The 23,825-nt window shown below is 43.2% G+C and overlaps 1 protein-coding gene across 1 annotated transcript in view; it reads right to left on the minus strand.

The window, feature by feature from the left end:
* LOC141117099 (cubilin-like) overlaps positions 1 to 23,825 on the minus strand; it is a 207,065-nt gene that overhangs the window by 60,712 nt on the left and 122,528 nt on the right. Inside the window, 10 exon segments of the mRNA XM_073609714.1 lie at positions 11,402 to 11,612; positions 12,918 to 13,036; positions 15,137 to 15,362; positions 16,611 to 16,726; positions 17,876 to 18,003; positions 18,102 to 18,183; positions 18,262 to 18,437; positions 19,096 to 19,213; positions 19,300 to 19,434; positions 20,322 to 20,387. Of these exon segments, the coding sequence (XP_073465815.1) occupies positions 11,402 to 11,612; positions 12,918 to 13,036; positions 15,137 to 15,362; positions 16,611 to 16,726; positions 17,876 to 18,003; positions 18,102 to 18,183; positions 18,262 to 18,437; positions 19,096 to 19,213; positions 19,300 to 19,434; positions 20,322 to 20,387 (1,377 nt within the window).

Genomic DNA, 23,825 nt, shown 5'->3' on the forward strand with positions numbered 1-23,825 from the left:
GGAAGAGGCCGCTGCTTTGCCAGACAAAGTACCCTGGGCATGGGTGAGAGAGGATGAGGAGGATGAGGATGGCTTGGTCATCCACTCGACCAAGTCTTCCGCATGTTGCGGCTCAACATGGCCAGCTGCCGAAAAAAAGGCCAAGCGTGTCCCATGGCCACGTGCTGATGAGGATGCACCGTCTCCATGACCAGCACTAGACACAGAGCCTGCTTGCCCTCTCTTATTGGCTTGTGACTGTCTGCCTCTCCTTCTTGGCCTTCCAGACATACTAATGGCCTGTAGCTGCACTAAGCTGGGATATATATATATATATATATATATATATATATATATATATATATATGTACTGATACTGCAGCTAGCAAAATCAACTGCCTGCCTGTAGTATGAAAACACCACCAACCTTCTACAGGTAGCTTTAGCTGAACACTGTGAGGTGGACGCACCCCACTAACTTGTAGGTTTAGCAGAACACTGTGAGCAGGACGCACTGCACTAACTGTAAATAGTCTAGCTGCCTGACTGTGGTACTAATAGGATCAAAAGAACACCAGCAATTTTCTTCAGGTAGCTGTATTTACTGTAACAAGACAAGCCTGCCTGTCAGTAAGAAGATAACAGAAACGGATCTAGCTGAACACTGTGAGCAGGACGCACCCCACTAGCTTGTAGGTTTAGCTGAACACTGTGAGGTGGACGCACCCCACTAACTTGTAGGTTTAGCTGAACACTGTGAGCAGGACGCACCCCACTAACTTGTAGGTTTAGCAGAACACTGTGAGCAGGATGCACTGCACTAACTGTAAATAGTCTAGCTGTCTGACTGTGGTACTAATAGGATCAAAAGAACATCAGTAATTTTCTTTAAAATACTGTAACAAGACAAGCCTGCCTGTCAGTAAGAAGATAACAGGAACGGATCTAGCTGAACACTGTGAGCAGGACGCACCCCACTAGCTTGTAGGTTTAGCTGAACACTGTGAGGTGGATGCACCCCACTAACTTGTAGGTTTAGCTGAACACTGTGAGCAGGACGCACCCCACTAACTTGTAGGTTTAGCAGAACACTGTGAGCAGGACGCACTGCACTAACTGTAAATAGTCTAGCTGCCTGACTGTGGTACTAATAGGATCAAAAGAACACCAGCAATTTTCTTCAGGTAGCTGTATTTACTGTAACAAGACAAGCCTGCCTGTCAGTAAGAAGATAACAGGAACGGATCTAGCTGAACACTGTGAGCAGGACGCACCCCACTAGCTTGTAGGTTTAGCTGAACACTGTGAGGTGGACGCACCCCACTAACTTGTAGGTTTAGCTGAACACTGTGAGCAGGACGCACCCCACTAACTTGTAGGTTTAGCAGAACACTGTGAGCAGGACGCACTGCACTAACTGTAAATAGTCTAGCTGCCTGACTGTGGTACTAATAGGATCAAAAGAACACCAGCAATTTTCTTCAGGTAGCTGTATTTACTGTAACAAGACAAGCCTGCCTGTCAGTAAGAAGATAACAGAAACGGATCTAGCTGAACACTGTGAGCAGGACGCACCCCACTAGCTTGTAGGTTTAGCTGAACACTGTGAGGTGGACGCACCCCACTAACTTGTAGGTTTAGCTGAACACTGTGAGCAGGACGCACCCCACTAACTTGTAGGTTTAGCAGAACACTGTGAGCAGGATGCACTGCACTAACTGTAAATAGTCTAGCTGTCTGACTGTGGTACTAATAGGATCAAAAGAACATCAGTAATTTTCTTTAAAATACTGTAACAAGACAAGCCTGCCTGTCAGTAAGAAGATAACAGGAACGGATCTAGCTGAACACTGTGAGCAGGACGCACCCCACTAGCTTGTAGGTTTAGCTGAACACTGTGAGGTGGATGCACCCCACTAACTTGTAGGTTTAGCTGAACACTGTGAGCAGGACGCACCCCACTAACTTGTAGGTTTAGCAGAACACTGTGAGCAGGACGCACTGCACTAACTGTAAATAGTCTAGCTGCCTGACTGTGGTACTAATAGGATCAAAAGAACACCAGCAATTTTCTTCAGGTAGCTGTATTTACTGTAACAAGACAAGCCTGCCTGTCAGTAAGAAGATAACAGGAACGGATCTAGCTGAACACTGTGAGCAGGACGCACCCCACTAGCTTGTAGGTTTAGCTGAACACTGTGAGGTGGACGCACCCCACTAACTTGTAGGTTTAGCTGAACACTGTGAGCAGGACGCACCCCACTAACTTGTAGGTTTAGCAGAACACTGTGAGCAGGACGCACTGCACTAACTGTAAATAGTCTAGCTGCCTGACTGTGGTACTAATAGGATCAAAAGAACACCAGCAATTTTCTTCAGGTAGCTGTATTTACTGTAACAAGACAAGCCTGCCTGTCAGTAAGAAGATAACAGAAACGGATCTAGCTGAACACTGTGAGCAGGACGCACCCCACTAGCTTGTAGGTTTAGCTGAACACTGTGAGGTGGACGCACCCCACTAACTTGTAGGTTTAGCTGAACACTGTGAGCAGGACGCACCCCACTAACTTGTAGGTTTAGCAGAACACTGTGAGCAGGACGCACTGCACTAACTGTAAATAGTCTAGCTGCCTGACTGTGGTACTAATAGGATCAAAAGAACACCAGCAATTTTCTTCAGGTAGCTGTATTTACTGTAACAAGACAAGCCTGCCTGTCAGTAAGAAGATAACAGAAACGGATCTAGCTGAACACTGTGAGCAGGACGCACCCCACTAGCTTGTAGGTTTAGCTGAACACTGTGAGGTGGACGCCCCCACTAACTTGTAGGTTTAGCTGAACACTGTGAGCAGGACGCACCCCACTTACTTGTAGGTTTAGCAGAACACTGTGGGCAGGACGCACTGCACTAACTGTAAATAGTCTAGCTGCCTGACTGTGGTACTAATAGGATCAAAAGAACACCAGTAATTTTCTTTAAAATACTGTAACAAGACAAGCCTGCCTGTCAGTAAGAAGATAACAGATAGCTGAACACTGTGAGCAGGACGCACTGCACTAAATGTAAATAGTCTAGCTGCCTGACTGTGGTACTAATAGGATCAAAAGAACACCAGTAATTTTCTTCAAAATGCTGTAACAAGACAAGCCTGCCTGTCAGTAGGAATATAACAGGAACGGATCTAGCTGAACACTGTGAGCAGGACGCACTGCACTAAATGTAAATAGTCTAGAAGATAACAGGAATGGATCTAGCTAAACTGAATACAGTGTATATATATATATATGCAACACCTGGGATGCATATATATACACAATACACTTTAAGTGCAGCTAACTGACTGACTGTCCTGCCTAATCTAGCTAACTCAAATGAAATGACACTGTCTCTCTCTCTCTCTAAGCACACCGGAACACACTGCACAGGGCCGCCGTGCAGGCGGCCTTATATAGTGTGGGGCGTGTACTAAATCCCCTGAGCCATAATTGGCCAAAGCCTCCTTGGCTTTGGCTAATTATGGCTCTCTGTTAAGGCGGCGCTGTGATTGGCCAAGCATGCGGGTCATAGTGCATGCTTGGCCAATCATCAGCAAGCAATGCACTGCGATGCCGCAGTGAATTATGGGCCGTGACGCGCCACACGAATTTGGCGCGAACGGCCCATATCGTTCGCAATTCGACGAACGATCGAACAGCCGATGTTCGAGTTGAACATGGGTTCGACTCGAACACGAAGCTCATCCCTACCCACAGAGTTCTGCTGGCAGGCCACGCGTCCCAGGCACAAGAGACCTAAAATGGCCGCTGCTTACCCTTTTATATCAATATTTTTGTCATTTGTATAAAATCTTTATCCTCAGGTCATTTCCCAGAAATAGGGGGCACAAAACCCTATGCTGATCCTGTATAACATTACAGTGACCCTACATTTTACCCACATTTATAAAGTAAGAGATATAGCAGACATAGTATGCATTATGTATTCACCTTTCCAGTACTCTCCACTGCATGATCCTATACCAGTGTCCATAGGCATGCGCAGCCTATTGGATTAGGGCGTGCACCCCAACACACACGTGTGTGGGTATATATATATATATATATATATATATATATATATATATATACATATATATATAGACATATATACAGACACACACTTTTAAATAAATGTAAACAAACATTTTTAAATGTGTTAATATTTCAATACATTTTACATCTTATGGCAGAGCTGGTCAGAGGGAGAAAGTGGGGATGAGAGAGGGGGGAGATGGGATCAGTTGGCAGTGGTGGTGGGGGGAGGGGAATTGGATCAGTGGCAGTGCAGGGGGTATGGAATGAGTGGAAGTGCTGGAGGGCATGAGATCAGTGGCAGTGCTGGAGGGGGGATCAGTGGCAGTGCTGGAGAGGGGGGTGATCAGTGGCAGTGCTGGAAAGGGGGGGTGATCAGTGGCAGTGCTAGGGGGTTGATGGGATCAGTGGCAGTTGTGGAAGGGGGTAATGGGATCAGTGGCAGTACTAGGGTGGGATGAGTGGCAGTGGTGGGGGGGTGGGGATCAGTGGCAGTGCTAGGGGATTGATAGGATCAGTGGCAGTGCTGGGGGGATAGGATCAGTGGCAGTGTTGGAAAGTTGATCGGATCAGTGGTATTGATGGTGGTTGTGGTGGGGGGGTAATGGGATCAGTGGCAGTACTGGGGGGAATGGGATGAGTGGCAAGGTTGGGGGGGATCATTGGCAGTGCTGGGGGTTGAGGGGATTAGTGGCAGTGGTGGGGGGATTTGTGGCAGTACTGGGGAGGGGTGAGTGGCAGTGGAAGGGGGTCAGTAGCATTGCTGGGGGGAGATAGGATGAGTGGCAGTGTTGAGGGGCATGAGATAAGTGGCAGCAGTGGTGGAGGGGTGGGATCAGTGACAGTGCTTGGTGGGGGAGATAGGATGAGTGGCAGTGCTGGGGGGCATGGGATCAGTGGCAGCAGTGGTGGGGGATGGGATTAGTGGCAGTGCTGAGTGGGGGAGATAGAATGAGTGGCAGTGCTGGGGGGCATGGCATCAGTGGCAGCAGTGTGGTGGGGAGATGAAATCAGTGGCAGTGCTGGGTGGGGGGATGGATGGGATTGGTGGCAGTGCTGGGTGGGGGGATGGATGGGATTGGTGGCAGTGCTGGGTGGAGGATGGATGGGATCGGTGGCAGTGCTGGGTGGGGGATGGATGAGATTGGTGGCAGTGCTGGGTGGGGGATGGATGGGATCAGTGGCAGTGCTGGATGGGGGGATGGATGGGATCGGTGGCAGTGCTGGATGGGGGGATGGATGGGATCGGTGGCAGTGCTGGGTGGGGGGATGGATGGGATCGGTGGCAGTGCTGGGTGGGGGGATGAATGGGATTGGTGGCAGTGCTGGGTGGGGGGATGGATGGGATCGGTGGCAGTGCTGGTTGGGGGGATGGATGGGATCGGTGGCAGTGCTGGGTGGGGGGATGGATGGGATCAGTGGCACTCACTTGCTCTCAGTGTGGACTCCATTGTTGCTGTGTCTCCAGCTCCCTCCAGGCTTCATGTGTCTCCTCACACAGTGGAGACCTTCTTTGCTCTTCCTACTGGATCAGCTGGCTATTGCAGTCCCCCAGACACCATGTCCCCATCTGCCTGCTGCTGTAAATTCAATGGGCGGAGCCACGGAGAACCTGGGTGGGCAGTCCTGCAGCAGTTACTTAGAACGAAGGAGTCAGGGGGAGCTGTTAGGCGGAGTCAGCAGTTCTAGTACTGGGAGGCGGAGTCAGCAGTTCTAGTACAGTAGCCGATGGAAACATAGAGCACCAGGCTGGATGAGAGGGGCAGCGGGGCGGCATATAGAACAACCGATGCTCTGCATTTTCCTCCATGCAGCCCCTGAATGTTCGCTTCTCCTCCTCTTCCTCCCAAAGGCATTCAACGGCTGTAGGGCGGAAAATGCAGAGCAGCGGTTGTTCTATATGCCGCCTGCTGCCCCTCTCATCCAGGTGTAGACAAGTATGTGGCCATTTTTGGTGAGGGCAGTGCTACTAAATTGCACTTTCCCACTACAGTTGGCATGTATGTGTGAAATGGATAGGCAAGGGTTAGGATCCATGTTGGCAGAACAGAGCATCTAGTCCTAGAGAAAGGTTCCTGAGGAGGAGGGACAGAATAGGGACACCTTCGCTGGCTTCGCTATCTCTGGACTTTAGAGCTGGTGATAAGGATTGCTATTGGTCTGCTCAGTGCAGCTTATACCGCAACCTGCCAAACAGCCACCCCTCTTCAACCAGATGCTGTTCTGGTAATGTAAACCTCATCAAGGTAGCACTATACGCACTGGGACTTTTCAGCTGTAACAATAACAAGGCTGAGATTTTTTGTACCTGTGACGCCTTTGTCAGTGAGAAGCTGTTACCAGCTTGTTTGAGACTGTTATGCAAATACCTTCTCCACCTGTTATTTATTACTTCCACTAAACCAAATAATAACTGTGCCATTCTAGTTGATCTTGGTGTGCCTTTTCTCCATCTTGAGTACCAACCAATTATCCCTGCCACACATGTGTAAATAAAAATGTTAGATTACATGCTTTCCTCATCTCTGTGTTTCTTCTTGTGAGATTACTGGGGAGTGATAAGTACCCTAGATCTTTTAAGAAGGCACTCCATTCCAGTGCAGGAACATCTTCTTGCAAGATTTTGGCTGCTCTGCATTCCCCAGGATCTTGCTAGGAGGAATATGACATTACCCTTTACCAAAAGGAGAAAAGAGAAAGCGGGACTTTAATGAGACGTGTCAACGCATAAATATTAATAAATTGGCCAGGCACATATAGAGTTGGCCTGTATCCAATATAAGTATAATCCGGACATAAATATTCTATAACCAGGGAAACACTGGGCGTAATCACAAAGGATTTACAGCAATATTCGTATAAAACATTGTTTAATACTTCATTAGACATAAAGAGAATTGTTAAAAATCAATCAATCAAGGGTATGGTGAATACAAAGCGTATACAGTTACAGTACAGGTAGTTGTTAGATTGTAGGCATCCTTAAGTTGTTAACTCTACGCGTTTCTTGGCTTACAACCAATCATCAGGAGTTCAGATGCATAATAACTAGAAAATAATAAAGCAGCCATTAATCTAATGATTGACATAAACATATCGAGAAGGCAAAGACTACAATAGTACTCACAAGTAAAATGGATAGATGATAAAATGAGAAGGTGGTCCGGCCTGCAAAGTCTCACCCGGGGTTGAGGCAAGGACCAGCCCCCCAGAGGTAAACCCCAAAGGGGGAGGAGGCTGCCATCAAAACCAGGACACCCCACACAGTATGGCCCAACGAGAGAGGGGAACCTGGCAAGCGCATGTGGAGTGCTATGGGGGGAGAAAAAGAAATATGAGTGGAGGTGAGAGTGAAGTGGGAAAACCATCCATGAATAAACAGATGAAAATGATTGGGGGGTATAACAGAAAACGTGGAACACAAGAGGGAAGTAGAGTGATGATGAATAGTGAAGGAGATATGAGTGTTAAGAGTGTGAAAGCATGGATGGCTAGGAGCAGTGAGGGAGATTACCTGTGATGTGCGAGTGTAGCGTGTGCCGGTCATCCCTATGCACGCTGAGACAACATGTGGAGTGGGCTCGTCAGAGGCCGCCGCCATATACCCCAGGCAGGGGGCGTGTCCCCGCCAGCGTCATGAGGGGACGTCAGTGCGGCGTTAGTAATTGGTATTACTAATTGGGATGGAGACATGTCAGCGTTCATAATGTTGGTATGGACAGGTCACAACCCCCCCCTTTATGTGCATAATTAAATTTAGGGTGGAAAACACCCATTTCCGTGACCTGACCAACCATATTCCAGAACCCACTGTATCTTCTTTGTTATTCATTTTTCCAGTTTATCATAGCTTTCTGCATCTTTTTCTCGTTTTTTCCTTTTCATCAGCTAAACATTTGCTGACCATTTTATGCAACTTTGATTCTGATTTAATTCAGTGCATACTTTCCCACTCTTTTACTTGTACTACCCCATTATGTGTTTTTTACCACTCACTGTTGTGTAGGTAATGGGAGGTTGGTCCTTGGTCTGGCCCTGTCTCACCCCCGGGGTTGTGATGCGCCCAGCTCACGGCCCCTCACCCACCCTACACCACGGTGGGGGCGGGCCGTGACCTCGACGCATCAGCGTCATGCGTTTGCGCCCTTGGTGCGGCGTCTCCCGATGCGGCACTGCGGGCGTCTTTGTTCCATTCTTTGGGAGTCATGGCAACAGGGGGAGGGCACTCCGCCCAGATCACCATGATCGGGAGTGGACCTTCCCTCCCCCTTGTGCGCCGCACTGACGTCCCCTCATGACGCTGGCGGGGACACGCCCCCTGCCTGGGGTATATGGCGGCGGCCTCTGACGAGCCCACTCCACATGTTGTCTCAGCGTGCATAGGGATGACCGGAACACGCTACACTCGCACATCACAGGTAATCTCCCTCACTGCTCCTAGCCATCCATGCTTTCACACTCTTAACACTCATATCTCCTTCACTATTCATCATCACTCTACTTCCCTCTTGTGTTCCACGTTTTCTGTTATACCCCCCAATCATTTTCATCTGTTTATTCATGGATGGTTTTCCCACTTCACTCTCACCTCCACTCATATTTCCTTTTCTCCCCCCATAGCACTCCACATGCGCTTGCCAGGTTCCCCTCTCTCGTTGGGCCATACTGTGTGGGGTGTCCTGGTTTTGATGGCAGCCTCCTCCCCCTTTGGGGTTTACCTCTGGGGGGCTGGTCCTTGCCTCAACCCCGGGTGAGACTTTGCAGGCCGGACCACCTTCTCATTTTATCATCTATCCATTTTACTTGTGAGTACTATTGTAGTCTTTGCCTTCTCGATATGTTTATGTCAATCATTAGATTAATGGCTGCTTTATTATTTTCTAGTTATTATGCATCTGAACTCCTGATGATTGGTTGTAAGCCAAGAAACGCGTAGAGTTAACAACTTAAGGATGCCTACAATCTAACAACTACCTGTACTGTAACTGTATACGCTTTGTATTCACCATACCCTTGATTGATTGATTTTTAACAATTCTCTTTATGTCTAATGAAGTATTAAACAATGTTTTATACGAATATTGCTGTAAATCCTTTGTGATTACGCCCAGTGTTTCCCTGGTTATAGAATATTTATGTCCGGATTATACTTATATTGGATACAGGCCAACTCTATATGTGCCTGGCCAATTTATTAATATTTATGCGTTGACACGTCTCATTAAAGTCCCGCTTTCTCTTTTCTCCTTTTGGTATTACTAATTGGGATGGAGACATGTCAGCGTTCATAATGTTGGTATGGACAGGTCACAACCCCCCCCTTTATGTGCATGACATTACCCTTGTCTAGGTAAAATAGGTACATAATCTGCCTTTTTTTCTTTACAGGTGCATTTTTGAACTGCTATTGAACGGCAGTTCCAGAAGCATAACTAGAACTTTCAGGGCACTGGTGCAAGAAACCATGAAGGGCCTCCCTGGCCCCCAACTGGGCCCCTTCTTACAGATCCCTGGGCCCTTTACTCCCATTGTGGGACCCTTTATTATGGTCTCGCAGCAAGCAACCTTCCTGCTGTCTTGGGGTCTCCCCACAGTGGAGGAATGCCAGAGCCCAGTTGCAAGTTTGACCTTTGCAACCCTGGTAGTTCCGCCACTGGTGTCAGTATTTTTTAGCCCCCCCCCATTGGGGGGCTTTGGTGAAATATCTCACTTTTGAGACAGAGAAAGGGACTAAGGACAAATTCATTAACCCCTTTCTCTGAAGCCTCAGCTGCACAGAATGAACAGGAATAGCTCTGTACAGAGCATCCCGTTAATTCATAAACTGAGGAATAGTAAACACAGTTTACTATGGCTCAGCTATGAATAAATAAAAAAAATAACAGAGTGAGTGATTGGTACCAATCACTGACTATTCATTAAGACAAGACTCTATTCTGACAGATCCCCTGTAGCAGCCAGTGGGAGGTGGAAAGGAGAAACCTGGCAGTGCTGCGGGTGCAAGGGGGGCCAAGAGAGAGCACACAGGAGCCAGGGGTAGCTGGACAGCAATAGGAAGGTGGCGGGAGCAGTATGTGGAGGAACCAATGGCCTCCATTTCCCTTCTACACCTGCTGAATGTATGTGGGAAGGAGAGGAGGAGAAGCGGGAATTCAGCAGCAACATGGAGGATTGGCTCCTCTACATGCCCCCACTTCTCTCCTATCCAGGCATACAGGGAGGCCGCATGAACCCCCTGGGACCCCCATGGGGCCAGGTCACAATGGCTACCCCTGCAACCCCTGTAGGTACACCCCTGGGCAGTGCATTTCACAGGAGAAGGGGCTGAAACTAATAAATTAACTTCCTTTTACTTCAATGCTCACTTTAAGTCATGTTGAGGAATCAAGAACTATGTCACTCAAAAATAATAACAGAGATGGATTAATGCTTTAATATATTTTATTTTTAAAAAGGAAAGGAAAACATTAGATCAGACATATATAGCAGTGGTCATAAACCCTGTCCTCAGGGCCTACTAACAGGCCATGTTTGCAAGATAACAGAAAAACATCACAGGTGATATCATTGCTGCTCAGTGATTGCAGTATTCTAGTCTGCATCTCTCCAAAGTAGTACATAAAACCTGGCCTGTTAGTGGACCCTGAGGACAGGGTTGATGACCACTGATATATAGCACAAAAGAAACGGCCAACCACCCCCCTCAAAATAATAAGTAGAGAAAGAGAAGGCCAGAGGACGCCAAAATGTGTTCCCCTATTCCTAACCAAGCCAATCAAAATACCAATCAAATGGCAAAACAATTATGAAATGTTATTTTGTATTTTTAAATGTAATTGCAAACACAAGCATAATTCAATGTACATTTATTCATTATATATGTATGCACAAATGTGTGAACTTTTCTATATGTGCTCCATCAAATTCACAGAGTGTATTGTAGTGTCGTCGGCATCTTTCCAGAACCGGTAGATTTTCTCTTTGTACCATCTGTTGCTCTTCTATTGAACTGTAATCAAAGAGAGGTCAATGTCAGCAAATATTAAAACCATATTTAAATAATACATAGACCTTATTCTTTCATACTTTCTCATCTAAGTTGTCTAATAGGAAAGTCTAGCACCAGTTCTGTATTTCTTAATTGTGATTGAACATGATTCAGTTTTGTGTCTAACCTGAGATCATGCTATTAAATCTGTATTTACACCACAGCAGTGTTACATTTCTTTATGCAATACGTGTCTTCATTAAGCTGGCTGCTTTTGTTTTATAAAAAAGAAATGTGACCTCTATTATCTTATAACGTCCATTGCTGATATTAGATATAAGCAGATAGAACTGAGCTACTCACAGAAGGTGTAAGAGACTTGAAATCCCTTTGCCTGGTTAGACTTGTCACTGTGGAATACGAGAACCATAGAATTGCCTTTGGAGTAATACACAGGGATGGTGCGATCCCCACAGAATGGACCCTTTTGTGTACCATCCATGAAGAGTTTTAGATAGTCGTACATACAGAAAGTGGCAGACTCTACATGGAAGTCACTTATGGTCAGGGAAATCTGAAAAAGAAATACAATTATGACTAACATGAGAGTGGTGTGTTCTTGCAACATACAAACAAATCATTTTTTATAGCATACAAGTGAGTGAGTATTTTGTTTCTTACAATTTATTGATACAATTCATTGATGTTACAGTCTACCTGAAATAATATTTGAGCAAACATTTATAATATTGCAGTTTACCAATTCTTATATGTGATGCTGCTTTTGTTTTCTTTTTTAGGCTTTCTTTCTTCTATGTTCATCTAGTGATCCAGCCAGCCAGTCTGTTGTTCTTCAAAAGCACAAGCTATCCAGCAGAATGTATCAGTTTACATGGATGAGACAAATCATTCAGCACTGGCAGGAGTGCTTAAAATGATCAACTTTAATTATTCATGTAGAACCTTTATCCCAAATGTGAAAAAACTTGTAACTGATTATAAAATGTTAGCTGGCATTTGGATTCAACTTGTTAGTGTATTTAAATCTGCTAATACATTTAACACTCCCATCCCCCCCAAACTAACAGTGCTGCTGTGCCTCTTGTTCTCATTCATTCAGAGTAGACTCTCACTAATACAGGAGTTTTTTTACTGGCCAGATCACCAGGTGAAAATAGGGAAAAGCCAAAGAAAACGGATGCAGTCACCACATTAGTTATTAGTTTTATGTCGCTTTAGGGATGATACTGCACATAAAAGGCAATGCTTAGGAATCTTGTTGGAAAAAGAAAGTCCTTTCTATTCCTGCGGTGTAATGGTCACCAATCTATAACTGCCAGACAAGGAATTAAACATCCAGAGCTGGGAGATCCGCTGTACTCCTTCTACATTACTGGCAGATTTATTTGTCATTCACCTGTCTACAATAGACTCAAGAAACTGATCAGCCCCCTCCCTTTCTCTCCCCTGTGCTCCTGTTACTCCCAATCAAGATGGCAGGTGCCAGGAATTAGTCCAGTGCTGCAAAGTCAAGTAAAGCTTTATAAACAACTTACAAATGTCACACCACCAGTTTTCAGTCAGCTTTACAAATTACCACCAACACTTCCTGTCATCACTGGGAAATTATCCAGAAAGTCTTGGTGGTAAGATAGTCTTAGAGCAATCTACGATAGATTTGCCAACAGCCATGTATTGTAAACAATACATTCGGTTTCCATTCATTCAGCTAGGCTCTGGTGAATGCTGGTAAATTCAAAGGGGGTTGTACATTCACATTGTAATGTGTCTGTCCAACATTAAATTTTGTTTGTGTGATAATTTTAGAGAATGTGGAAGTCCAATAATTAGGGAGAATTTTGAAGTTATCTTGTTTTACCTTATATCCAACAGGAGCTGTGATAGTGTAGTTACAATTCATGTTTGGACTGTAGTTCCCTGGGTATCCCGGAGATGTAAAGCTGCCTTGAGAGTTAAAGAAGGATCCTCCACACTGAACTGTAAGAATATAGATATAATCAATATAGTAAAGAGATTTCTAATAGTATATGACATCATTTTATGTTTATGTATATACTCTATACTGTATATACATAGTTCATCCTCTCTTTCAGAGTTCCAAGTTAATCTTAGGCTAGGACCCCACTCTGCAACCCTCAATGCAGAGCTCAGATGTAGAGATGGCCTACACAGGCACCAAATGCTGCTTCAGGGCAGGAATGGGAGAGAGTCACATGTTCTGCCTTACCCAGAAGTGTTTCACAGAGAACTAGTGAGAAAACAGGAGTGTCCTATGAAAATAAATAACTGTAGTGGAGATGGGTGGGCTACCAGACAAACCTATTATTGTGTCCTTAATGGGGTAAGTGCAGATGCTGTAAAATCTATCCATCTTATTCCCCCCACTGCACTGCTTGAGTTAAATGCTTCTTTAGTCTAGAAGATGATAAATACATTGAAATGTTTATCTTATTTATCCCCCCACAGGCTTCCTCCATGCTGTACTACTGGTCCCTGAAGCTGCTTCTTTTTGCCATTCCCCTGGCTGTAGACGCTCAGATATCATCAAATACAACACAGGATCAGCAGTCATGCATTTTATGTGAACGTGTTGAGGGCTCGCCCACATATTGGGATATTGGAGAGCATAGATGACCATTGGCTGCCAGGGTAAGTTTTTCAACTTGAAGCATTTAACCAATGTAGTGCTGGGGAAAAGGGAGTCTGGTCACTGCACTCCACCCTGGAGAATTTTGAATGACATTGTCAACTGCAAAGAAGTCCATAGGAATTTAACAACCTCTTAGTTTTGCAGTAGGGCGGACATCAGAGAGCTACCGCAAGAAAGATCAATCTGTACAGTATCTGATCCAAAATAAGCCATAGAGGTAAGTATAGACATGTGCACAGCCAAAAAATTCGTTCATTTTCGTTTTCGTTTCATTAGTTTATTATTTTTTTCGTTTTTCGGGTCATTCGTTATGATCGCGATTTGTAAATTCGTTCATTCGTAAATTTGTAAATGCGTTCATTCGTACATTCGTAAATTCGAACATTCGTTCATTCGTACATTCGTACATTTTACATTTGTACATTCGTAAATCTGTACATTCGTAAATTCGTAAAATCGTACATTTGTAAATTAGAAAATTCGGAAATTTGTAAATTCGAAGTTTGAAAATCCAAAAACCCGAAAATGCAAAAATCTGAAATAGTAACTAAGTATTAAATTATAGGTATTATAATTTCCTTTCAAATTTGACTGTCAGTGAATGTAACAAATACGAATTTATCCGAAGTTACGAATTATCCAAAACAAATGCTGCATCTAAACAAATGGAACGGAACAAATTAATAATAAATAATAATAATAAAACGTTGTTATTATTATTATTGTTATTTATTATTATTAATTCATTACGTTCCATTCCGTTTTTTCGGATCATTCATAACTTTGGATAAATTTGTATGTGTTACATTCACTAACAGCCAAATTTGAAAGGAAATTACAATACCTATAATTTAAAAGTTACTAGTAATTACTAATAGTTAAGTTATTATTAGTTAACTATTATTTCAGATTTCCGAATTTTCAAATTTACAAATTTACAAATTCACTAATTTACTAATGTACGAATGTACGAATGTACGAATGTACATTCGTAAATTGCGAATGTATGAATGCTCGAATTTGCGAATGTCCAATTTTATCGAATTTACGAATTTTCGGAAAAAATTCGTTAAACGGGTTTTCGTTAATTCGGATATTCCCGAATTAACGAATTTGTTGAAATTCATTAAAAAACGAATTCAGAACGAAACAAATTGCACATGCCTAAGTATTATCACTCTTAAAGTTGACAAACATACACATTGAACAATCTATCAACTTTATAGTGTGAGGGCCTGACTGACTTTTAATTCTAATTGTATATACTAAGAAAATTCATGGATTACCTCAAAGGTTGCAAACAGAAGTTAGAGGACATGAAACTGTTGTGCCAATAGTCCCTCCTTGGGAGGGATCTCCTTTGAATCTATGATTCTTTAGTGTCTTTCTCTGAACACTTTCTTTACTATTAAAATAAATCGGCATACCTGAGCTATATGAAGCTTGGAAGCCGACCCCAGCAAAAGCCCCGTCACTGACGAACTGGACCAGCATCTGGCTTGTGGAAGCGACGAGTGGAGGGATGGTTTGACTTCCGCACATTTTATCCAACAACACAGGGGAGTTCTTAGAGGGGCCGTCATAGATCCTCATGTAGTCTGAGTCACAGTTAGGAGTGGATTGGATATTAAAGCTACTGAACTTTAATGTAGCCTAAAAAGTGACACAAGGAAAATTTATTATCTACAGTAAACACCAAACTTCACATATTTGTAACTGCAAACTGGATTAATATGCAATTGCAATATGATGCAATCGATTATTATATTAATGCCTTGAACAGTCCTTCAGAAAAAAAAAACCCACAAGAATATGTAAGATTCTAATTTCTGTTAAAAGATCTTGCAGCTATAGACTTTTCTAGCTAAGATGTCTCTTGAAACATGTGTGTCTTTTCCATAGGTGTGCGCAGCCTATTGCATTAGGGTGTGCACCCTTAAGGTCAAACACACATGTGTGTGCGGGTGTCTACATATATATGACCCTGGTACATTGATCTCCCTGCCAGGACAGTGAAAGAGAAGAGCATAAACACTTCTCTTATGGCAGAGCTGATAAGAGGGAGGTCTTTCCCCTGTTTCTGCTGCTACACAGAGCGATAACACTAATGTGCACGGGGTGATTAGGGTGTGCCTGGGCACACCCGACACACCCTGTGCGCACGCCTATGGTCTTTTCCATAGATCTTCCAGTTGACAGAACTCTTCTGCTCCCTCTGACTATTTGTTGCTTGTGGTTTCTTCAGGGAAACAAAAAAGACTAAACAAGACACATTTGGGGGAAGAAACTTTTAACAAACATCTTTCGTTTAACGCTATATTGAATTAAGTCAAAGAAACCTGTGACTGTGGATATTGTAATACTTTTACTACTGATAACATACTTGTAAGAACCAGAGCCCCAAATTAAACCAAGACCCATTTTGTTCCTGCTAAACACCCATTCCTAAAATGTCACCTTCAGATATGGGGTAAAAGAAATCTTCACATCAGAGTTGCCAAAATAGGCTCCCAGCAATGAAGTGGTAATAATAGTCTGTAGACTATAAAGTGGGCCATAATGAAGGGAAGTATTATTCCAACATATGGAGCAATTGGTGGTTGAAGCAGAGTATGAGGTTCAGAGGCATTTACATCTTAAAAAACCTACTCTATATACCTCTGTCCCAGCCATAAAGTCAAACCACCACAATGGCTCCACTTCAATGTACAAACGTGTGACGTTCAGGTAGGGAGTATTTGAACCTATTGCTTGGCTCTATACTAGACAAGTATCTTTTTATTATTAATGTAAAAGGTAGGTGGTGTACAAAACAATCTTCAATATGGCAGTTCATTTACACAGCTAGGCTGCTAGACACTCAGGGTCACATTTTGCATGTCTACATTTCTGTCTCCTTACCTGTCCCGATGGAACCCTGATCAACCAAACACAGTCAACATTATTAGGATAAGCAGAGGGATAGTTGTCAGAAGTGAAAATTCCTGTCTTATTATTAAGCAAAGTTGCACAGAGACCTGGGAAGTGAGAAAAAGACATATAAATTGTATTTAGTCACTAGAGGAATGGACTGATAATAATATTAATAATGAATTGGTGAGAAACAGGGGAGGAGGTATTAGCCTTCTATTAGATTAAAACTGCTGGAATTTTGAACTTAAAATCAAATGAACCTCGAGTTTAACCCCTTTATGTTGAAGATAAAAGATCCTTAAAGCGGAGTTCCACACAAAAATGGAACTTCCGCTTTTCGGAACCCTCCCCCCCTCCGGTGTCACATTTGGCACCTTTCAGGGGGGAGGGGGGTGCAGATACCTGTCTAAGACAGGTATTTGCACCCACTTCCGGCATAGACTCCCATGGAAGTCTATGTCTCTTCCTGTCCCTCCGCGCTGTCTGCTGGGAAATACACAGCTCCCAGGAGATAGCGGGGACCAGTTACAATGCACAGCGCGACTCGCGCATGCGCAGGAGGGAACCGGGAAGTGAAGCCGCAACGCTTCACTTCCTGATTCCCTCACCTAGGATGGTGGCGGCAGCTGCCGAGAACCGAGCGGGTTCTCGGCGTCGCCTGCCGACATCGCTGGACCCTGGGACAGGTAAGTGGCCATTTATTAAAAGTCAGCAGCTGCAGTATTTGTAGCTGCTGGCTTTTAATATTTTTTTTTTTTTGGCGGTTTAGGTGGACCCCCCGCTTTAATGCCTCAATGCAGTGTTACAACTTTCACATGTTAGTGAAACGGGACATATCTTTACAACTACTTCGTGCATCCGGGTGAATTATACTTTGTTTGTTCAGGCCAAATTGAGCCTTCATTTCATGGTAAAAATGACATTTTCTGATATTTTACTCTCTTTTTTTTCAAAGAAAACTGGCCAAATTGTAATATCCTTTTTTTTTAAATCTAGCTGTATCTTTCTTATTACTATATGACCCACCAAAAATAAATAACCAATAATGAATTTGAGATGCAAGGGGTTGCCACATATGTGTACATTATTTATTGTGTACACCTATAGTAGGGCCCAGAGATAAACGTGCACATTTGGCTTTGTTTTTTCAAAAAATTTTTTTACAAGACTAAAAATTCACTTAAAATGCAATCATAAAAAAGTATAATTTCTAATGTTTCAAACCCATAAAACTGGAATATACAGGAACTTACTGCATTGATAAAGCCGGTTAATTTTAGCGACATCCAAGACACTCAGTCCAATTGTCTGCCCAATAGGCACATTGGGGTCAGGCTTGGGGACAATTGTGGGTTTGTTTGAAGTGTTGGTGAATGCATAGCTGGAAAATGTTGAATGGAGATAAGATTGACATATTACCTTAAAAATATTTTATAATTCATGGGTAATTCACCAGCTAACATAAAAGTCATGACTTACGCATCATAATGCATCACTGAACCGTAATCATATGGACTGCCCAGGTTATTAGTGTCCGCTTTAGCAAAATTACCCCAGTATCCTGTAACAAGACAAAAGCAGTGGTAATGTCTCTTTTGAAAACATGGCTAAATTCGCTTTGTGTAAATGTCCGCAGTACCTTGAGAGATATACTGGAAATTGATGTCAACATAATTGTCACGATCACTTCTTACATGCTCATGGTAGAAGCCCAGGGCATGTTCTAGTTCATGTTGTATAATCCCCCTGTAGATGCAGCCTCCACCCAATGAAACTGTCTGGCTTCCACCAGTTCTTCCAAGATATGAGTAACAGCTAGAAATAGTAAATACACCGTTCAAAAGAGTTATGCTTTAATTAATTTGGGAGCCAAATACAATCGTTTTAATAGAAACAATGAACAATGAATCTGAGCTACAGAAAGAAAACAATCAATATCTATTTGTGCTAAGCTTTTAACCCTTCTAACTCATATCAGCAGGTGTATCCCTATGTATGTGCCCAGTTCTAATAAGAGGTATGGCATTTGGGAGCTAAGTAACGTTGTGCTGGCTTCAAGCATTGGATCACTGCTCACTTTTGGAAAGACATATTTGGTTTTATTTTCATTGTAAAATTTTAAGTGGAATTCGTTGAGTCTGTTGACACTAAGCCCCACTCCCTCAAAGTCACTTCCATTGTTCTACTATATACTCAATGTTAGCAGCGCTGGAATAAATATTTTATGTCCTTGTGCTATTTCTGCTAGGTACACAAAAAAAGGAGACAACCAAGAAGTACCTTGTTGTTGGCTTGTGACTTTCACATGTATTTGCAATTGTACAGAGGAGTTCCATAGTTTTTTTGGAGGAAATTAAAAAGAGAAGCCATCATGCACAAATAGGTAATGTAAAGTCTAAGGTGTTTATGTTTTAGATGCCCCCTACTGTTTCTCTTTTTGTGAAGCACTATGATAGACAATAGACAACCTTACCCATCATCAGGAACGATGTGGATGTAATCATCTTCTGTTGTAAGAGGCACAAACCTCACACAAGTCAATGTCTCAAACTCGGCCATGGCCAGCACAATACTATTCATGTCACTGGGACCTGGAAACAGAGATAGAAGGTTGGGTTTCTACAAATAATAAATAACAATGAATACTTTAATGCAAGAGAAGAAAGAAGGAACTCACTGTAGCTGGATGCTATGATGTAGGGAACAGGAACAGTACCATTATCACTTTTAGGCCAAAGGCAAGAAGGACAGTTTACGGCGCTGCGGTCATTCTGTACCAGCATATCGCCTCCATACATGGGTGTTTTGCTATCTGAAAATACAGAAAATGGTTATAGTTAATACACTAAAATGTATTGGATTTTAGCTGCCCATACACTGTGAACTGGCTGAAGTTTGCTATGTGGGTGGCTCTGTCAGTCCACTCTCACCTGACATTCTTTGATTGAAAAAAAAAATGGACGGATCCAAACAGATAATTTTAGAACTAAGAGCGGCTGCATCTAATCAGATGCAGTACAGTACAGTGTTGGGGTATACAACAGAATAGAATAGGCACAGTGGGAATCTGTGCATCTGAAGGAACCTGTTAGATATTTTCATGCAGTCCCAAGGCCCAGCTTTACTCAGTTCCGTGACACAGCACAGCTCTGTTTGGCAGGGGAGGAGACCTGATTTTGCTCTGCTGCAGTGAAGTTGGCCTCTTGAATCTTCCCATTCAGGACACAGCAGAGAGCGAGCCCCCGCGTAGAGCCTTCCCACTATGGAGGGCAGAACTTAGAAATGCACAGGAAAATGCTAAGCTTAGCTTAACCCCTTCCCACCTGGGCAACCAAAGCAAACTTACTAGCTAATCTGTAAGCACCTGCTTACACACAGCCCTATTTGCCGTTAATAATTCAACCTCTTTATCTCACAAGTTTCAATGCAATGGTAGAAGTGAATAGGAATAACCCACCAGTCTTTTTTTAAATGAAATAGTGATTTTTAAAGACTCATTCAGCAATGATGAAGATCTTGCAATTTAAGACAAGAGTGCCATATTTCTCCTCACACGCTATTGGCTAGTCCATCAGTGCATGATTTAAAGGATCCTGAAACTCATAACTTTATTGAGTATAATTGGTTATTGTCTATTTCCTTGCCTGGATTTAGCACCGTCATAATGCAGTAACGAATCCTGTGGTTTAGAATAATTACCTTTATTAGCTTTCAAAATCTTGCTGAAGATCCCTTGTGGCACTTTGGAGTCTTCACTCTTTGGGGCTGTGTATACAAAATACACATTAAGCACATCTAGTGAAATAATCGCAACCAAAAAATTTAAATGACTTAATTTTGTGTAAATATTGAACCCATTTTAAAAATTGAATTATCAATTAATGAAAAAATAGGGCAGCTCTACAAAGATAGGTTAGCTCTACAAAGTTCGGGAAATTCTTTAGGTCTTTGCCTGAATCACCATGATTATCATTAACACCTAAGCAAAGGGAGGGGACTTTAAAAAATACCCTGTTGCCAGGGTCTAAAAAACATGGAGATGATTATATGCGCATGTAACATATTTTAGGTATGTCATTAAATGTAAAATATCTCCGTTGTGTAAACAGCCAAAAGCTGGATATTGCTGCTTGGACGTGATGTCACCAGCCCCAGCAGACTCGGAGTTTTCGCTCAAATGACACTTTATAGTAATCCTCTTCACTCCTCCCCCAGCAGCTAAATCAAAGTTTATGTGGGGAGGTGAGGGGAGGGACAGAGATGCTGGGCCAGCACAGACAGGAATTGGACACTCCCAGAAGAGGGGAGGGCTAAGAGAAACAACAAGGGAGGGCGCTGTGCTAGGGAAGTGACTCTCAGAATAGTCAAAATTTTTTTGCAAGTTCAAAGCCACATTGCAGGTGAATAATAAATCATTCATGGAATGGAAAATACTGCAAGCAAACATTTAAAATGTATTTTTCTAAGGGCATAATCTGCAATGTTTTAAATTGAGGAGCTGATGTCACTTTGGGAGGAGGGCGACACTGACGGCGACGAACTCCTGGACTCATATGATCCCGGGGCCGCCGCCCTTGGTGTCTCCTTCCCCCCGCCTACCTCTTTCAAATCCAAATCTACCAACTTTCCGAATTTATCTACAAACCCCAATATTTGGGCCTTTGTACAACAGGTCACCACCACCATTGAAGGAATAAACCCCACCCTCCCTTCCCCTTCCAATTTAACTCCAGCTCTCACCAAAGCCATCAAATCCTTCAAAACCATCCAGAACTGATCATTAAGCCAGCCGACAAGGGTGGCAACGTGGTGGTGATGGATGTGCCCTTTTATGAACAAATGTGTCGTGATATTCTTAACAACAGTGATTGGTATAGACCAATCTCTAAATCACTGATTGACCACTACATATCCGAATATCAACAGTTAATATTCGGAGCTTACCAAAATGGCATCATAGACTCCAACACATGGAAGTTCCTTAGTGTCAGAGAACCCACTACCCCTACTTTTTATTCTCTCCCCAAACTCCACAAATCCCTTGATCACCCTCTGGGCCGTCCAATTGTATCCGGACGACAATGTCTCACTGAATCCGCCAGTGCATTGGTCGACAAATATTTGGCACCCCACGTAGTTGCCCTGCCCTCATACATCAAGGACACTATCCATCTCCTTCGGATACTTGAGAGTCAAACCTTACCAAAAAACACATGGTTAGTAGCCCTAGACGTGGAAAGTCTTTACAATACTATTCCCCACAATAGAGGCATTTCAGTGATCAGAAAACTAATTCGGGAAAGAGGTCCCAAATATGACACCTATGGTGACTTTGTCCTTGAACTATTGAAGTTTATACTAACACGGAATTACTTCATGTTCGGCTCCTCCCACTACCTCCAGGTGCAGGGTGTGGCTATGGGGACCAAGTGTGCCCCTGCATATGCCAACTTGTACCTGGGGGGGTGGGAGAGGGAACTATTCGATCCGGCCCATTCCACTCCTTACCTGTCCAGGGTTATATCCTGGTACAGGTATATAGACGACATATTGTTATTTTGGTCAGGTACCAAAGAGGAACTTGTTCTGTTTGTTCAGCATCTTACAGTAAACACGTTCAATCTTAAGTTTACCATGGAGTGCAGCCAGTCGCAGATCCATTTTTTGGACCTCCAGATTGGCTTGCAATCCAATGGTCAAATCTATACCGCCCTTTATCGTAAGCCCTCTTCGGGCAATACAATACTGCATGCCCACAGTGCCCATCCTAGACCTCTCCTTAGGAGTATTCCGTTCAGCCAGTACCTGAGGATAAAACGTAACTGTACCCTAGAGGAAGACTTCCTCAAGGCAGCTCATGAATTGTACAACAGACTTTTGGATAGAGGCTACAGCCACTCTCTTTTGAAAAAGGCCTTTAATAAGGCAAAGAAACTTAACAGAAAGGACCTTGTCTTTTCCGATAAACCACCAGACACCAGACAACCGACACGACTCATTACCCAATTTTCAAATCAACATACACAAATTAAGCATATTCTTAATCAATTTTGGCCCTTATTAACATCAGATCCTACAATTGCCAAATATGTAAAAACATACCCCGACATTACATACCGTCGATCCCCCTCACTCCGTGACCGACTTATCAATAGTCATCATGCGATTGACACTGCACATATGCCCACTGCCACAGGTACATACCAATGTGGCAGATGTGACATATGTGCATTTGTCACTAATTCTAAAGTGGTGACCCTGCCTAATGGAAACACTCATACCATTAGACATCGGGTCACCTGTGCCACCGTAGGAGTCGTATATTTGGCACAGTGCCAATGTGGCTCATACTACGTTGGCAAAACTAAGCGTCCTTTCCAGATCCGCATTCGTGATCACATCAAACCGTTGTATAAAAATACCACTACCACTGCTATCAATCGGCACATTGCTTCCCAGCACAATTTTGATCCCCACGTCATTTTGTTTTCCGCACTTGAACATGTTCCTACACATGTCAGAGGCGGAAGCATAGATAATAAACTACTACAGCTTGAAACAAAATGGATCCACACACTACACGCCACCAATTTCCCTGGACTCAACGAATATATCAGTTTTAAACCTTTTCTGTAATACTCATACTCTGAAGAGCTATATCTGTAAACATAACATGTATCTCCACCTTCAATGCCCACCCTTCAGTTTGCGTTGTTTATAGTTTTTTTTTTTTTTTTCCCCAACCTTTTTCCTTTCTTTTCCCATTCTCCCTTGTTTTTCTGCTTTTCTGGCCACATTTTCTTTTGCCATGGCTGCACCTGTGGTCTCCTTCACAGTTTTTGTATGTTATCTTATACCATCATGACCTCTGACATTTAATAATACTGCTATTCCCATTATATGCATATTCTTAATTACTATTTGGATTTCCGTTCAATTTTTGTTTGTATCTATAAATATGCGATTTCGACAATTGTATCAACATATCCCTTTGACCCATTTGTTTTTCTGGTTTCAGTCTGTGTCATATAAAAATTGCCTCTATTATATGCTCTTTTGTGCAACTGGGACCCTGTGGTTCTCTATGTTTGTCATACACTTCGTGGCTGGACATTGTGTGCCGACACACAGGTATCTCCCGCTGTCCTTATGGACCCCTATGGATTGTCGGGCTAGTGGGGGCTCTGTGTCCCCCCACCCTGT

Source organism: Aquarana catesbeiana, linkage group LG13 (assembly GCF_042186555.1).
Source record: "Aquarana catesbeiana isolate 2022-GZ linkage group LG13, ASM4218655v1, whole genome shotgun sequence".
In the NCBI taxonomy this organism is placed as follows: domain Eukaryota; kingdom Metazoa; phylum Chordata; class Amphibia; order Anura; family Ranidae; genus Aquarana; species Aquarana catesbeiana.